The sequence below is a fragment of the Folsomia candida genome, unplaced genomic scaffold (assembly GCF_002217175.1).
Source record: "Folsomia candida strain VU population unplaced genomic scaffold, ASM221717v1 Fcan01_Sc008, whole genome shotgun sequence".
In the NCBI taxonomy this organism is placed as follows: Eukaryota; Metazoa; Arthropoda; class Collembola; order Entomobryomorpha; family Isotomidae; genus Folsomia; species Folsomia candida.
In genome coordinates, this window is record NW_019091200.1 from 502,108 (window position 1) to 519,848 (window position 17,741).

The 17,741-nt window shown below is 36.4% G+C and overlaps 3 protein-coding genes across 3 annotated transcripts; 2 read left to right on the forward strand and 1 right to left on the reverse strand.

Moving 5' to 3' along the window:
• Nucleotides 1-580: 580 nt before the first annotated feature.
• On the reverse strand, nt 581-5,117 carry LOC110853062 (venom serine carboxypeptidase). The gene is made up of 7 exons (XM_022101289.2): nt 4,440-5,117; nt 4,258-4,335; nt 4,005-4,188; nt 3,775-3,921; nt 3,461-3,705; nt 1,601-1,960; nt 581-1,515 (listed from the first exon to the last, which is right to left on the reverse strand). Exons 1-7 carry the CDS (start codon nt 4,656-4,658, stop codon nt 1,327-1,329), a joined length of 1,422 nt encoding a protein of 473 aa, XP_021956981.1. The 5' UTR covers nt 4,659-5,117; the 3' UTR covers nt 581-1,326.
• A 961-nt stretch (nt 5,118-6,078) lies between these two features.
• Nucleotides 6,079-9,550, forward strand: LOC110852937 (cholinesterase 1). Its single transcript, XM_022101116.2, has 15 exons — nt 6,079-6,367; nt 6,726-6,777; nt 6,845-6,921; nt 6,987-7,047; nt 7,120-7,250; nt 7,321-7,420; nt 7,482-7,535; nt 7,594-7,645; nt 7,727-7,917; nt 7,985-8,075; nt 8,167-8,462; nt 8,532-8,556; nt 8,629-8,802; nt 8,896-8,998; nt 9,092-9,550. Exons 1-15 carry the CDS (start codon nt 6,153-6,155, stop codon nt 9,222-9,224), a joined length of 1,755 nt encoding a protein of 584 aa, XP_021956808.1. The 5' UTR covers nt 6,079-6,152; the 3' UTR covers nt 9,225-9,550.
• A 1,207-nt stretch (nt 9,551-10,757) lies between these two features.
• On the forward strand, nt 10,758-12,897 carry LOC110852984 (uncharacterized protein YqhO). The gene is made up of 3 exons (XM_022101175.2): nt 10,758-11,430; nt 11,503-11,916; nt 11,998-12,897. The coding sequence occupies exons 1-3, from the start codon at nt 11,154-11,156 to the stop codon at nt 12,765-12,767; spliced, it is 1,461 nt and encodes a 486-aa protein (XP_021956867.1). The 5' UTR covers nt 10,758-11,153; the 3' UTR covers nt 12,768-12,897.
• The last annotated feature ends 4,844 nt before the right edge of the window (nt 12,898-17,741 follow it).

Below are 17,741 nucleotides of genomic sequence, written 5' to 3' on the forward strand. Positions count from 1 at the left end.
TAAAAGGGAAGTAGAAACATTACTAAAATGGCACGGGAGGTGGACTCATCTTAAAATATGTAGCAAAAGTAGAATAATAAAAGTAGAATAATAAAGCAAAATTCTAATCCGTATAAATTCGTTCATTATTAAAGTAAAATAAAATAAAAAGAAAAGCATTAGAAATTTAGTCTTACCAAATATATAATTAATTTTTTTTTGTTTCGACAATGAAAGATTTAAAATAATTGAAAGTTAATAAATCGACAATCATACGAAATTTAAAGGTTTGTTCATAATTTGTACAAATTAAGTATTGACGTTCAACATTTACAACAAAAACTCGCACAAAAGAATTCATACATTCAGTTACAGCCACCCAGCAAAAGTTTGCGTTATGTTTTCCCATTACACACAAATTTTTCCCACGGTATTATTTTTTGTAATAATATCTTTCTTGTCGTGTCGAGGTTAATAATTATGTAGTTAACTTTGGTGACCCAATTATTGACACTTTGCTTTGTCATGTAATGCTTTTAATTAGTATTGAGACCATTTAAACGCTTAGATTGCAAAGGAAAAAAACAAGAGTGAATAAAAATCTCATGCATGTATTTAGTTATTTATTTACTTTTATCACTTATTACATATTTGACAAGACATGCCTAAATTAAGACATCCGATACATATTTATGTACATACAAAAACTTGGCTAACATGCAATTTCTTTGCGTTGAATTACTTACGATAGTGTTTGTTGTTGTTTATTTACTTATATTTATATAAATGACAGTCTGTTTGCTTCTTGTGGTTGGTTAAGTGAATGATTGATGCGGTTAATCGTTAATGACCACGAACGAAACCAAACCAAGCCACAAGATAAAATATTTAATAATAGGTCTTCCCCTGCCGCGGCTTTTTTCTTTTGCTGATTAAATGAAATGCTGCATTACTAATGCTGTATTACTTAGCTTTATAAGAAGAAATATGACCAAGTGTAAACAAATTGATGTGACAAAAGTCTGAAATAAGAAGAAGGAAAATATGTGACACAATTCCATTTCATTGAAAATAAGGAAGGATTATACAGAATTTAGAGCAGAAGGGAAGAGTGAAATAGTTCAGCAAGATAAGCAAAGAAAAAAGTTTTTCAGGGACAGAATGGATAAGATGTGTAAGTGAAATTGATAATTTAGCCAAAGAGGAAAAAAGAGATAGGTAGCTAGAGATGTGTAAGTAGGCAGTGCGATACATAAAAAAGTGTAACAATTAAAAAATAGGCCAACTTTTCGCAATAAAAATAAAAATGTGGTAAAAAAATGACTAAGATTTTCTTCTCCAATTTCCTTAGAATGTTTTTCCAGCCGTGAATCTGTTGATCATGTCGAACGTCCATTCCGGTTTGTCATGAGGCGCGACATGACCCGCATTTCGGATAAATAAGTAGATAAGATTTCTAGCGTTTTTAGAATACCCGGCAATTTCACGGTTAACTTTCCATATTTTTCGCTCTGACGTGGCGTAGTCGTCCGAGCCCTGTTAAATTTATTTTAAAAAATATCCCCCAAATTCTAAATAGCTCCTAAATTAGTAAAAAAAAATACTCCTTATTATTACATACCTTCCACTTTAGTGATCTTATGAACCTCGCAATTCCCGTGTGTGGCACAGCCATGTCCAACTGTGACGAGTAGATGATCATTCTGTAATCGGCATCGAGCAATTCTTCGACCCATGGTTTCACGCTTTGGTGGAAGTCTTGCCTCATATATTTGAGGACGGAGGAATTGAAATTCTGATACGGCGTGGCCCCCACGTGGATCGCGTGGCGAACATAGTCCCGCTGAATGTACTGCTGGTAAAATCCATACGTTTTGGGACGCGTTTCCTCCAAGTAGTTCTTGTTGAAGTCAAATCCTGTGACATTTTTGAAATAGGTGGGGAACGGGGTAAAATCTCCGTGAAGAAGTTCATCCATTAACTACATACATTGAAAAATATCGAAAATTTAAGTGTTTTGCACGTCGTTTTTTTCTGCGTTTTATTAGAATAAAATTTGAACCTCTGTGTGTAATTATTGTTACGAAATAGACATTTTACTTGCTACGTCTGGTTTGTCTCAGGATTAGTGGGAATTTAACAATATTACGTGAATTATGATTTCGTGGTGTGAGTAAAGCAATCATTTTAATGTTTACTGTAAATGATTGAAAGTGAGTGAATTGAATTGTTTCCCGTCGTTGGAATCAAGAAGCATTCTGATATTAAATGTTGTAATTTTTAAAACGCCTTTAAACGTAGGGTGCCTCCGTTTTTGCATTCTTATGTGTAAGCTTACACACACTGTGCAAATACGTACGTACATGCAGTAAATGTGGATATCGACTGTATGGGAAATTATTGAACTTTTCTTCACTACCATTTACTTTTTGGTTGCGAAATCAAATTATACAATTTCCCTGCTAAATGAATTGTTTTTATATAAAATGAAAAACAAAAAACTTTAGGGTTTAGGCTGGTTGGTGGGTTTTAATCAGCATAAATATGAGTATGAGCTCTATATGAGTTAAACAAAATAATTTATACTCAAATTTCCAACTTGTAAATGAATCTGATTTAATAATCAGATCGAATTTTCTACTTTTGCATCTCATTCATAATGATTTTCTCTCATCTGGCATTTAATTTTAAATATAATAATTCTGCTAGACATATTTCCTGGCGTATGTATTATACAAAAAAGCCTACCTATACAAAAAAATCGTGAATTGTTCCAAAGCTAATAAGTAAGTACGTCACTTTTAATTTTCAATATGACAAAATTGTCATATTTTACAAATTATTATGGTGTTGTGATTTACTCTCCTTTTTCTTGTGCATATGTAGGTATTTGTTATTGTTGGTTGGTATTAACCTTTACTTATGCAAGCAGAATTGCAGCAATAAATAAATATGTATCTGGGTCAGAGATACATAAACAATGCTCATGTACATAAACTGCACATATTCATACTGAATATCTACTAACCTCTCCTATCTGTTTATCTTATTCACACCGGTAGGAGTGGAGTAAGGCAGAATACGTTATCTATAATAAGATAAGCTATATGCAGAATGAAAATGAAACCTGTGTATGTAAGTATTTAGTTAGTCATGCAGAAATAATGAGATTGTGACATAATATGGGATGGACGAGACCTTTACACCATTTAGTCGCACAGTCTGTCTTCACACTTTTTGTCGTGTCGTGTAAAACAAAACAAGACGTACAAATGAATAGTCTTCACCTTTATCATACATTTTTAAGCCAGAAATGAACTAATGACGCGATGATGGATAAGACTGCGATTAGTTTAATTGACTCTCAAGTTACGAAGAAAAATGCTAAAAATTGCACTCTGGTTACTTGCTCAGAGATAAAATCTTAACTTGGTTGGATGCAATTTTTTTGCATTGCATAATTTTTGATTTTTTTGCTTACATTGTCGACATCCAGCCATCTCCCCTTCGAAATCAGGTCCTTACTCTCGGCATACTTTTGGTCGAAATGAGCCCTTCCATTTTCATCGATTAGTCCGATGTTGTACATGAATTCGCCAAAGTCAATCATCGACACGGGATCGACGAACGGAGCTCCGAGGATTAGACCGCGTAGATTTATCCGAACTGCGGGGAGCTCTTGGTTCGTTTTGTGAATCTTGTATGCAATGCTGAGTGCGTATTTTCCTAAAGAGAGAGAGGAACAAAATTGCTAAAATTTTTGCAAAAATTTTGCAAAAATCTAAAAATGGTTACCTCCATAAGACTGCCCCGCAATGTAGAAATCTCTCGATTGATAGTTTGGGAAAAGGGTGAAAAATTGGGTCAAAGCGTTATATAAATCGCGTGAGACGTCTTTTTCATTTCGGGCGTACCCGTTTTCATCCTCAGTAAAACTGAAGCCTATTATTTAACGGCAATAATTTTTGAAATTTTATAAAATATAATAATACCCGGGTAATAAATATTTAAAGCAAGCAACCCACCACATCCCACCGGATTATCGATGTACAACACGGAATGCGTCAGTGACCAAGGATTACTTCTGAAGCGAAGATAACTCTTCGAGTCGACGAGAAATGGTCCATGTTCGGTAAAAAGTCCGAACAACGAGGGTGCCCCAGGACCTCCTTGCAACCAGAGGACGACAGGAGCATTTTCAGAGTTGTACTAAAACGGAAAACATTTTCATACGATAAGCTACCATTCGTAGTGGATAAGTTGCCTTATCAGTCTCACCGCTGCGGGGAAGAACCAAAAGAACATGTTGGAATTGTAGGTGGGGTGCACATTAAAGAAGCCCGAGTAGCTTAATACCTTTGAGAAAGAATAAAATAAATGAAAGTTCATTGACTCCAGGGTTAAAAAAGTGAAAACTCATTTATACCAAACATGAGTTCATAATAAAAATAAAGACGCACCCTCGTGAAATTGGTGACCCTCGACAAGTTTTGGGCACGTTCGATCTCTCCTCGCGTTATGTATGGCGTCACGATGAGACGATCGCTGGATTCACGATTCTCCGAGAATATATTGGTCACCGAAGGTCTGCTGGGCGACGGGATGTGTTGCGACATCACCGCCACGCCAAAAAGCGTTACGACGAAGAAATGATTTGTTAATGATGTGATAAAACCCATTTTATAAAGATCCGTTCCAAATTTTGAACAACTTTTAAAAGAACGGAGTCACAAATTTCACTTTTTAGTTAGTTACTGACTACTTTAAATATTTCCGACACAAACTCACATTATTATTGAACAAGGGACACGCAACGCACACGGGAAGCTGTTTGATGGCAAAGGATCGAAATTGGACTGAAATGCCGTGGGATTGGGGAGTCCATTTTCAATTTAATTGATTGGTAGAAACATAACATTAGGTCATCTTCGCTTCACATGGCGTTCAAGAAATTGCAGATCTTCTGTGTATACGATATCGGATGGAAAAATACATGCACTATCGTCGTAAACGCATGTACATGAGTAACGTAATGGGTGACATAATAATAAAATCGTATTATTCACACAGAGTTGGATGGTAAGTAAATGTGTGTGTTGAGCTGTTTTTTAAGTTCAGGACAGTGAAAAGTTCTCACGGATAGTGCAACAATCTCGCTCAGATTTATTTATATGGGTTGGGGTTGCGTTGCATTTACACTAATAAATTCTGATAAGACAGTAAAATGCAGTTAAGAATTGGACTCGACGTTTCCAAATATTGCTGTGTGACTCTTCTTGTTTGATGTCTTTGTTGTAGTAAGTTATGTATGCAAATAAGAATTGTATTCCGTGTCTTCTACATATTTAATCGATTTTTGCCAACTACTGACTGTTGGTAATTATGCACACCTTTAATTATTGCTTTTGACTTTGATTTCTGCAATCTGATAACCATTTGATATTGAAATTGAGCATTTTAATTAGATGCATTAAACAAACAAGAAAGAAATTGAGAAGAAGGGAATGTAAGATAACAATAAGTAAGCATTTAAGAAGGAAAATTGTGTGACATTTATGTATAAAAGTTTATCATGATAAGAAATTAGTGACTTAATTGCAATAAGTCTTGCATGATTAATGAAATGAAATGATTAAAGCCAGACAAACATATTATGGCGACATTCATGGGTAAATTGATTTTTACAAATTTTGGACAGTTTAATAATTTGCGAATTTATTCGCCATTTTATGAAAGATTGTCATCGGATAAACGATGAGATGACTAACTGAACCTTGCAAAAAAGGAGGTGGGATCGGAATTTGGACCCTGATCGCTTTTACAGTTTGTTTGAACATGTTTGATTTGTTAATCTTAATTTATCTGCTTCATTACCAAATGTCTGTGCACATGTTTGGCTTTTGGGGGGATTTACCTGTCAATACGTGTGAAATAAAACTGATATGAATGGATAAATTTGTAACTATCGTTTGTCACCCGTTTCGTGGTTCGACTGTCTCCGTAAATTGATGGGTTTTTTCGTTGACAATGATAACCAACTCCACTTGTCAATTTGAAGTGATAAGATACATAATAATTTAGGATAAGCTACGACTTGCATCAAGTAACTGCTGCACTCTTATTTTGGCAGTGAATAATTGGATTTGGATATTTTCTCTGGTCATTTAAATAAAATGAAATTATTTGAGATTTTCCTCATTTGCGTCTCCGTTTATTTTGCGGCTGCCGAAAATGACAAAATTTTACCAGATGACGCTCTAATTCAAGAGTGGTTAGCTGATCAAAGAGATCATGTCGGTGCCAAAGCGGAACGCGTATTTGTCAACATAACGCATGGAGAACTGGAAGGGACGACTTACGTGGCCCTTGGTGGGGACACCATTTACGCGTGAGTAGTATTATTGACAGCTATAAAATTATGAATTTCAGGGTTAAAATAAATTATAATATTTGTATTTCAATTTTGAAAATTTTTAAACGAACGTGTTACCATTTTTATGTAAAATATTTGCATTTGTTAGTGTAAAGTTATATAAAATGTGTTCAGATTTTGAAATGAGAATGATTTTTACTTTAGAAATAGCATAGTAATTTTGTCAACTTTACACAGTTCGCAGAGAATAAAACTTGGTACATGCGGTAGCAAAATTATTACCGGATGTATACTATCCTACTGAATTTGTACTCATTTTTAATTCAATTTCTACCGACGGGATGATAAAACTGAATTTAAATATTTTACACAGGTATTTAGCGATCCCGTACGCAAAGCCTCCCGTAGGAAACTTGAGATTCAAGGTTTGATTTTTGCAAACAATTCTAAATATATATCAGCTATTAATAAATAATTAAATTGCATTATTAGCCACCTCAACCCTGGACTGACTCATGGGGCACGTCCACACGTCCAGCGTACCTCCACCCTGACGCCTGTCCACAATGGTAAATTGGTATATTTTAATGATCATGATAACCAAGATGGGATGATAAGAGACAGAATAATTTAGGTTGACCAACACAACAACTGCGAGTGAAGACTGCCTCTTTCTCAGCGTTTATACGAAACGGGTAACAAATCATTTTGACAAATTGGAGTATTTTCCAAATATTTTTACAGTGATAAATTTCACATTATTTTAGAGGTCGAACGAAACCAATGACCCCCTTCCAGTCATGTATTGGATTCACGGAGGTGGTTTCTTACTCGGGCAGACGTCTTATTACACGGCGAGCAAAATGTTGGAAAATGACGTGATTGTCGTCACTGTTCAGTGGGTGGAACAATAACAATCGGGGTATTTTAATAAAATGCAATTAGTAATAAGACTTTTCACATTGCAGATATCGGATGGGACCCCTCGGATTCTTGACCACTTTGGACGACGAAATCGCTGGGAACATGGGGATGAAGGACATGGTCATGGGTCTGCATTGGGTGCAGGTATTAATGAAAGCAAATTTTCAGAACGTCTTTGGTGTACAAAACATGCATTTCTTAATAGGAAAATATAGCAGCGTTTGGTGGAGATCCGGGCAGAGTGACGGTTTTCGGGGAGGTAATTTGCAATGATTTTTCGTAAATCCGTCATTTACTAATTTATTAATTTCCACTAGTCTGCCGGCGGTGCTGCAGTAACTTTCCTGCTGGTTTCCCCCTTAGCGCGAGGTGACAATTAAAATTTCTTGAAAATCATATCTATCCAGAGATTTACATACGTTATAAAATCGAAATTCTGTCTTTATATAGGCCTGTTTCATGGCGCGGCGGCAATGAGTGGGTCAGCCATAGCGGAATGGTCGATGGACCGAGAACCTCTCAAAATGACGGAAAGATTAGCACTAGAATTAGGGTGTCCGATCGACAACAGTGGCGAACTCCTACTGTGTCTCCAAGCTATGAATTGGATGAACATTTCTAGGGCACATTTTGAACTAATGGTAAGTTCAACGACTATTAAATGAATCAATTAGTTGTCTTTTTTCACCCCTCTAAATTTTTTCTTAGCTTAACACACAAGCCACCGAATTAAGAGCTAACTTGGCTGGAACCTCTCCCACGATAGAACACGATCATGCAGGCGCTTTCATTTCCCAAGGTGAGCAAAATATTAAAATATTTTGATATCAAAATATTAAAATATTTTGATATCAAAATACAAAATTTTCAAAATATGAAATACTTATTAGAACCACTCGAACTCTTGGAGAACGGCCTGGTGGAAAATGTTCCCGTGATGATGGGCGCAAATCAGCACGAGGGCAGTTTCCTTCTCGGAGTCGCATACGCCCTACGACTCGGATGGAATAATACCTTGGATGACCCCGTCTACGTCCATCAGAAGCTCGTCGGCGACCTTTTGGCGACCTGGGGAGTTTACGAGAAGACGAATGGTGCCTCCATGTCGCAAGCTTTACTAGCCGGTTGGGTTCCTCAGGACAATTTGAGAAATAATTTTACAACGATGCAGTACGAACTGATTGATGTGGGTAGAAAGAAATAATTTTGAAATTTTTAGCTATTTTTATATAAAAACATTTTTATTGTTTGGCAGATGTTCTCTGCACTCTTTATGAAAGGTATATTAACTCAATTCCTTAGTACATACTAGTATTTATGTTTTAAGTAACTAAAATTCATTCACTTTTTAGCTCCAATTTTACGAACGGCAGAAATTCTAAGTCGGAAAGTTCCCGAGGTTTATTTCTACTCTTTTGAATACGCGAGTAGAAGCAGTTTATGGAATTTTCTGGCACTAGTTCCAATTATCGTGCCGGAGTTGGCACCTTTAATTCCACCATTTGATGGAGGCGTCACTCATGGAGGTGAGAAAAATTAGATGTGATTTGGGAAAATTAAGACTTTCTCTTTCCGAGTAAAAATGAGATTTTTATTACAAATATTTCCCTATTTTATAGACGATTTGCTCTACATGTTCAGCTTCCCACAAGTCCCAACCCCCGCAGATCGCGCAATGACGAAAACATATTGCAAATATTTTGCAGATTTTGCAATCACTGGGTAAGTAAATAATTTAATCGAGTGTCATTTTAATGTAATCTACTTGTTCAATCAATGTCACTAAATTCTTACACAATATTTATTTATTAATAGCAAACCGTCCCCAAACTGGGAAAAATTTTCGATGGAAGATCCAAACTATATGCAAATTAAGTCCAACCCCGTATTAAAGAAGCATTACCCAATGGCTTGGAAGCAAGGGTTGACTTTCCCTGAATCCGAATAATAAATAATTTTCGACACAAATCGCTACAAATCCAAAATCCAATTCAATCCAGAGATTCACCCATTCAATTCACTTCCGCATTGTTCTATTGTCATCATGATTCCGTTGTTCTTGCATAATTCCAAAATACGCCCAAGTATTGAACATTTTATTAAAAAAAGAGAAGATTGAAAAGAGGAGGACGAGAGAAATTACTTTATGATTTTCATTTTGAAATGACAATTTCATAATTACTGCTTTTCCCGTCTCGTCTAAATATATACTTGTTTTGATTACTTGGCCATTTATTATTTGGTACTTGATTAAAATGTAGAATGAACACAGAATGATGAAGTTGTTGTGTAAAATGTGATTAATTTCACCACGAACGAGGAGGGACGCCGTTGCTGGTCGGTCGGCATCACCATTTCATCTTCCTCATCATCATCATCATCATGATTATCAAAACCAATTTGTCAGATTGGTTGGTTTGGTTTTGTTGTTGGTCTCTTTACTTTACACACTTTTCAACAAGAATTGAATACGCAGAAATGATGATGAGATGATGAATTGGATTCTCTCCCTGCCTTTTTGGATGAGAAAACTCTTTGAAACTCATTCACGAATGGAATAAATAAAACTCCTCTTCCCTTTCCTGCCTGGATTGGATTGAAATAAAATAAGGGTCCGAACAACCGACGGTGGTGGGCGGGCGGTGCTGCTCCACGACAAAAATCATGAAACAGCCCGGTGTGGGTAGAATAAGTCGGATTCACTCACGATTTATGTATGCATGCAGTACTTACAACATTTTGCTACTTTTACCGGCATTGAATTGCCTTCAATTCAATCTTTGAATCCAATCCAATATCAAACCAACAACAACTTTTAGTTTTCTTCACCATCACTTCGATAGAATACCGACACGCACGCGGTGCCCGGTACAAAAGTGGAGCTAGGAAAAAGAAACTATCCGTAGAGCGATGGAAATGAAAAATTGGTAGAGAAATTTTGACTGCACAAAGGTGTTATGAAACAATTTCTTTTATTAAAAGTCTGCTCAAAAAGAAAATGGTTGTGGAGAAAGTCGTCGTGATTTATTAGATTTTTACTTCTACCTTTACTTATATGCACATGTGGATGTTTATATACGCATAATAAAGGCATAAAATGGGATTAAAATATTAATTAAACAGTAAACTATATAGTAAATGAAAAGTGGTAAAATTGCAAATTGCAAAACCAACCATGTATGTACCATGTAAAACTTTGGTATTTAGACACATGACAGAGGATATAGTGATGATGTGATGTTACACAGATTATGAATTATTGTTAGGTATCCATTGTTTGATCCTGTGTCTGCTATGGTTCTTTGTTTCATTTTTGCACTGAACACCAGCAAATATAGACCGGGATAAAATTATGTTATGTAAAATGATGAAAAAATGGTTGGCCTTCACTTTAAACCTGTTCGGGATACAATGCACACATACTCGTACGTTTTTTATATCATTTGCGTGATGATTCACCTCAATTCTGCCATTGGGCCAAGCAAGCCTATATACTTATGGTTTTGGTAGGCATAATGAAATGTAATAATAATAACACGTATAAAAAGGGTTAAACAAGACGAGGGGTACGAATACGGTATATGTACAAACACAAAATGAGTCAAATTCCAATACGTTAAAACGTGCAAAACTCTCATATGCAGCTGATTCTTTCACCACCACTTTCTCCTCAAATTTAGAGATTTAAATAAGTAACTTAATCACTTTGGTTAGTTTGTTGCTTTACTGCATACATCGTTAACACGATCGACCTAGAAAGCTTAATTATCTAATTAAAACACCCGAATTTATTGCTAACGGAACTAAACCTTTACAATTTAAGAAAGTTAAAAACTTGATTTACCGTTAGAGTTTCAGTTATAAAATAACTTCAATTATGAAAAAGTTTACGAAACATAAGACAAAAAGTTGTAATAACAATGAGCAAACCTCACCAACAGTGCTATCCCCTCGCAGTACGCCTCCACCACGACCACCCCCACCAAATCCGATGCCAGTATTACCACAAGAACTACCACCACCGTCACCACCCGCAATTCGTACTGTTCTAGAGCTTGGCCCCGTTAAAAATCTCGTTTTTCAAGGAGGTTCTGTCAAAGGAACGGCGTACGGAGGAGCGGTTGGAGGCCTACATGCGGCTTTTGCGAAAAATGGTGAGTAAATTAATAAATGAAACACACATAACTGAGAAATTTTGAAATTTAAGCATGACAAAATATTTCCAGGCATGAATTTCGACGCACAAATTGAAAATGTCGCTGGAACCTCGGCCGGAGCAATTACCGCGCTCGCGCTTTCACTCGGTACGGGCGTCGCTGAATTAGTTGACACAATTGGCAATACAGATTTCAAGTCATTCTTGGACACAAAAGCGTACGAAATTGTGTCCAACATCAGCAACGACTCGTCCTCACTTCCTGCCAAGACTTCCGCCGCCATGAATACACTTCCCTTGTTAAATTCATCCTTTGGTTTGGCATCAGGGCAAAATATTCTCGACTATTTGGAAGCTTTTGTTAAGCTAAAGACGGACATTAATTTCCTCACTTTCGGAGAATTGCACACATTAGTGGAGGAGGATAGAAAGTTGATGAAGGAAGGGTTGAGGAGGAGTAATTTAAGGAAAGATCTTTACGTGGGTAAGTGAGATCATGGAAAAAAATTGCGAATGTATGCAGATTTAGTTTTATTTGCCAATTTTTACATACTTTTTTATCTAGTCGCCTACAATCTGACCCTTGACACCCCACTCGTCTTCAACTACAAGGACACCCCCGACTCCGTAATATCAGACGCTGTCCGATGCAGCATGTCCATCCCGTACGTATTCATCCCACACAAGAATTTCGTCAAGAAGGACGTTGATGGTGACCTGGTACGCATCGAGGCGTCAGAAGACCTCTGGATAGACGGCGGTATTACTGACAATTACCCAATCTGGGTGTTCGACAAGCTATTAAAAGCCCCATACGCTGCCACGGTGGGATTCTACCTCGTGAGTAGTGAAGAAAAGAGAGAGATTGAACAAAGAGGACCCATCCCGAGCCATTCCCCGGATCGGAGAGAAATCAAAAACATTCTAGACTACACAAAAGCCGTGATTGAAACGGTGATCTCTTCCCAACAAACGTCTGCCCACAAGCAGGGGAAGGATATCGAGAGAACCGTGTACATCGACCACCTCGGGACAAACATGATGAATTTCGGGATGACGATTGAAGAGAAGAACAACTTGGTGAGGTCGGGGTGGGATTGTGCTTGTGATCGGTTCGGCCTTGGGAACGAGTATGTGGGACAGTGCAAATTAGAGATTAAAATTAAGGAGGAGGTTGTTGAGAAGAAGAAGAGGAAGAAGGGAGAGATGAAGCTGCCCGAAGGGGGAAATGGGGACGGGGAAAGTAAGGAAACGGTTGAATCGTCTGGAACACCGTCGCCCGATTTGGACGCTGGCACGGACACGGCACCCATGCAAAAGTGCGTCATTGTGTAGTATTTGTAAGAACTAAATGCCTTAATTACCTCAATATGATAGTGTCCTTGTGTAACAATATGAACATATATTTAAATATAATCAATAAAATGTAATTAACGCATATTTACTGATATGCGGATTTGAATAATTCCATTATTATTTACATAAATTTTTGCATTATAAAATACGCAGAGTAATCATATTGTACTTTGTATCAATTATTACATTTAAAAAACCAATAAGAGTTAGTACTGGAGGCAGAGGCGTGACAAGGACAGAGGTTGTTTTATAATTTTACAATTCTAAACTGCACAAAAAATTAATTAGTGAATTGTACAACGATTTAGACTGATCTTTGAGCATTATGTGATAAAAGTCATCGTTCACTCTAAAAATGATTATAGGTCTCGTTGGTTCACGAAGGGTTTTCAAGGTCATTGGAGCGTTCCAAATGTTCCATGTAACACCAGGCTCAGTTGCCTTTAGATCTGGGTAGCAGACTATTGCCAAAGTATTGGCAGTTTTATCATATTCCAGATACGAGTATTCTGTAGGGAAAAAATATGGATATGGCTTCGTTTTTTATGTGCGATATGCTGTTTTTAATGGGAAAAATTTCCAATCCTCTTCAAGAAGACGATCTTGACGGGGAGTCAATTTTGATCCATTCCGTCGAGGGCGTTTTGGGGGGTTACCAGCGCCAAACGGGGCTTGAAGATTAGACCCTGCGAGATCCTGGGCATATATAAAATATTTGTTAATTAAATATTATGACTATAAGAGAGCAAAGTACAGAGATTCACACTATTATATTGCCCGGATTCAAATTCTAAAAGATGTAAAAAATACCTCAATCTGTAGCTCTGGAATAAGATTATTCTCATTATTCATTATTCACACACTTAACACACATTTGATTTGATAGCCATTTATTTCTGGACGACAATGTCGAGCCCATTCAGTCAAGGTGCGAAGGACAACATTCTAATTTTCATTCCATCATGAGAAGGGCTGAAGGGTAATTTACAGGAACCCTCTTCCAAGAAATAGAAAGCCTTCGTTGCACTGATTTCTGCACGAAAGAAGCACCGATTTCATATTGATACAGGCATATATATGTACATGGTACGACTAAAATGAAAAATGCAATCACGTGATGTTTCTTAACTTAAATTGTAATTACGTAATAAAAATGAGTTATTTTTAACAATAATAGCCTGAGTTTAATTATTGGAAATGTAATGCCTTTTACGCTAAGGAGTCGTTAAGTGTAAGAAAAATAAATTAGATCCGTTATTTTGCACCTTTGGCATACGCACTTTGGCTGTGACGATGATTGGATTTGGTACGAAAGTAAAAAGGTTTAAAATTGATATGATAACAACACATTCATGAAATACATAAATACAAATTAAGAGTAATTAATCTGAGTGGAGTGAATTTTACGTCCAGATGCGTCCTTTGTTATTTAGTGAAGCACCACAAGCAAATTAGCGCATTCTTCCCGGAGAAAGTTTTCATTCATGGACATCTAAATGACATCTTCCCCCTTTTTCAGTCGAAAATTTCAACTCTGACAAGCTTTTTCCCTCCAGAGTTCATTTTAGAAATTTGTTTTGTTTATGTTGTATCCAACTATTTACGTGTGTATATTAAAGACTTAAAAGTTTTGGACAGCACGATTTCACCCATATTTTACATCTTTCACATGTACATAAATATCAAAATTATTTGACACTTTATCAGTCTATAAGGTTACGACAAATGGCCGAGTTATAAAATAAATTTTCATTTTTATTAGCCCGAGTCAGGGCTTATGGAACCGTCATGTTCGTCCGTCCGTCCGTAAACACGATAGTAAAAACGACTTGAAATTTTTACCATGTACATATTGGACAAGTTAGGAAACGAGTTAGGAAACGGAATCGGTAAAGTGGTCGACCGGTGGGGGTCATGTGAGTAGGTAGGATAAAATTTCGAAATTTCAAAATTGTCGTAGAAAACCGAAATTTGGTACAGAGGTAGCTAATGATTTCTACTAGAAAAAAATGAATTTAAGTTGGAAAAATTTTCATCTTGAGGGACCCTATGGAGTGACCCATACTGGTTTTTCAAAATGGTCATATCGGACTGAAATTTGGTAGACCGGTTGCTTATTGGTCCTAACAGAAGAATATGAAATGACATTGGTAGAATTTTATCTTGAGGGGCCTTGGGGTGACCCACGCCGATTAGAAATTGCTTTAAAAACATCATGTTTTAAACATGAAATCCGGCACGGCGATGCTTTATGGCTTCTCATTAAAGAATATGGAGTTAGAATGCCAAATAATAGAAAATACCTAATAAACATTTCAGCATCCACACCATGGAGGTTGGTAATATTATTATGTCGGTTTCGAAAAAAATAGAAGTGAGCTCGTACTCACCGAGTCAAGGACAGAATCCCTGACTCGGACCAAATGGAGTCTGCACTGTAGATTTCGAAAAATAAAAGTTGCTAAAAATATCTGTAATATATGGGTTATATTACAATAGGAAATCTAATTTTTAGGCTTTTCCAGATGTGCTTACAGATTTTTCAAGATGCCTGTCTGTGCGCACGATAACTCTCTTTAAACACAAGCTAGCACCCTGAAATTTTGCGAAGTTCAAAAGTAAGGATGAGTTCAAAGATGGGCAAAGATGTTCAAAGATGGTCGGTTAGGTCGGTGGGGGTCTTTTAAGTGGTTACGGGTTGACTGAAAAAATATTAAATGTCATAGAAAAGTCCCAAATTTGTCGTAGGAAGTTGAAATTTTGACAACGGGTGAGACCGTAGGGCCTAATCCATACAGATTTTTCAAAAATATGCCACTCCACCAGTCAATACTTGTTTTGACCGACCACCGCAACGCCTGACTCGGGCCAAATAAACGCTGCACATTGGAAATTTCAAGTTTACAATTAGACATAATACCCTCGAGATTTTTAGCTTAAAAAATCAATCTAAAAATTACGATGATTTCATCTTTCAGAATTAAGTCTCTATGTCTGCCCATTCAAAAGTTATTAAAGGTCAAAGTAGTTGGTGTCTGTTCGAAGGACTTCAGACACCAATGATTTTAAAAATATTTATTTTATTTGTAACTCGACCATTTGTCGCAACCGTTAATGGAGACGCGTTACCTAGATACTTAAAGTCAAGCAATCGTGCATAAATATAATGTATGTATCAGTCGGAAATATATATCATTTTTCTTAGTGAGGCAAATACCTAACAACGAAAAATTTTTACTAAGTATGCATTTACCCCACCCCAAAAAAGTGAAATAATTCTATATCTCGGTCATTTCTAAACCGATTTTGATGAAATTTTGCACAGATCATTGTTAGGGGATGTGAAAACGATTTCTGGTCCGACTAAGCGAATTATCCACTTTTACTAAAGTTATGGGCGAAAAGAAACAAAAATTTGCCCTCGCAGGCACATTTCTCTTCATCATTCCACTTTGGAGCATCACATAATCCTAAGCAATTGCAAAAAAGTTACATCAACTCTTTCTGAACATTTTAAGACCGAGTTGACCGAAATCGGTTAAGAAATCGCGACGTTATTCAATTTTGAAAATTGAAAATTTAGTAGAATTACTCTGGATGCAAATATAATGGCCGTGCTGCAGTGCAATAATGTCGTTGACAACCCAATTACAAGTTATAAATAAACAAGGTCCCAAAAAATGGGAAATCTTAGTGAGTCGGTGCAATCTGAACTAAGAAATTAAATTAGATTGCAGAATTTTTGCATCACCGCTCTCATTTTTACTGACTGGATGCACAAATTTTGCTTTGCATACGGATAAATTCTTAAATATTAATTTAAGAAGTCAATGCAAGTCTTTGCATTTACTAGTTAAAGAGAAGCGTGCTAAATTAATTGAGATCAAATATATATAAGTAATATAATTCTGGCTGTTGGTCGTAAAACAATATCCCTGGTCGTCGTTTTTAAGAATTTTTGAGCAGTTGCTAAGAAATGGTGCATTATTTAGAGGAATAATTTACTGGAATTAGATCGCTTTCAACGTCAGTTTCTCGCCGGTAATTTTTTAGCCTGAGTCAGGGCTTATGGAACCGTCATAATAACCGTTCATCCGTCCCAAAACACGATAGAGCCAAAACGACTGAACCGATTGACTTGAAATTTTTACCATATGCATATTGGACAAAGTTAGGAAACGAGTTTGAAGATTGGCGAAATCGGTCAAGTGGTTGACCACTGGGGGTTATCGGAGTGGTCAGAGACTAAGTCCCTGGCTCGGGCTATATGGAGTCTGCACTGTAAATTATGTAAATTCAATGAAATTATTCCTCTAAATTTTGCACCATTTCTTAGCAACTGCTCAAAAATTCTTAAAAATGACGACCAGGGATATTGTTTTACGACCAACAGCCAGAATTATATTTTAGAAATGCATCCAATTATAAATAGAGTAGATTTCTTAGAGCGGTGATTAAAAAATTCTGCAATCTAATTTCATTTCTTAATTCAGATTGCACTGACTCACTAAGATTTCCCATTTTTTGGGACCTTGTTTATAAATATTTTACATGAATAGACAACTCTACGAAGTGATATCTGGTTATGTGAATAAGGTTGATGAAATTTAGAAATTAGTTCACAAATCCATTTTATTTCCCACTTGTAATGAAAAGGCCTACTTGACAACCTGCTCTCATAAAATGGTGTTTCATTGAGTATGTAAGGGGAAAGATCGATCTATGTAAAAAGGACCGGCTTTTATAGGGATGATTTGAAGGGACAAAAAATGAATGATTGGATAATGGTACACTCTGGACTGCATAAATTTTGTGTTAATTATTTGTCGTGTTCACATTGCTTGGAAAATTCATCAATACGATGGAGTACTTACGATAAGATTGAGATAATAAATCTTTCACATATACAGATATTTTACGTACACTATACAGAGTTATAGTTCTATAATAAAA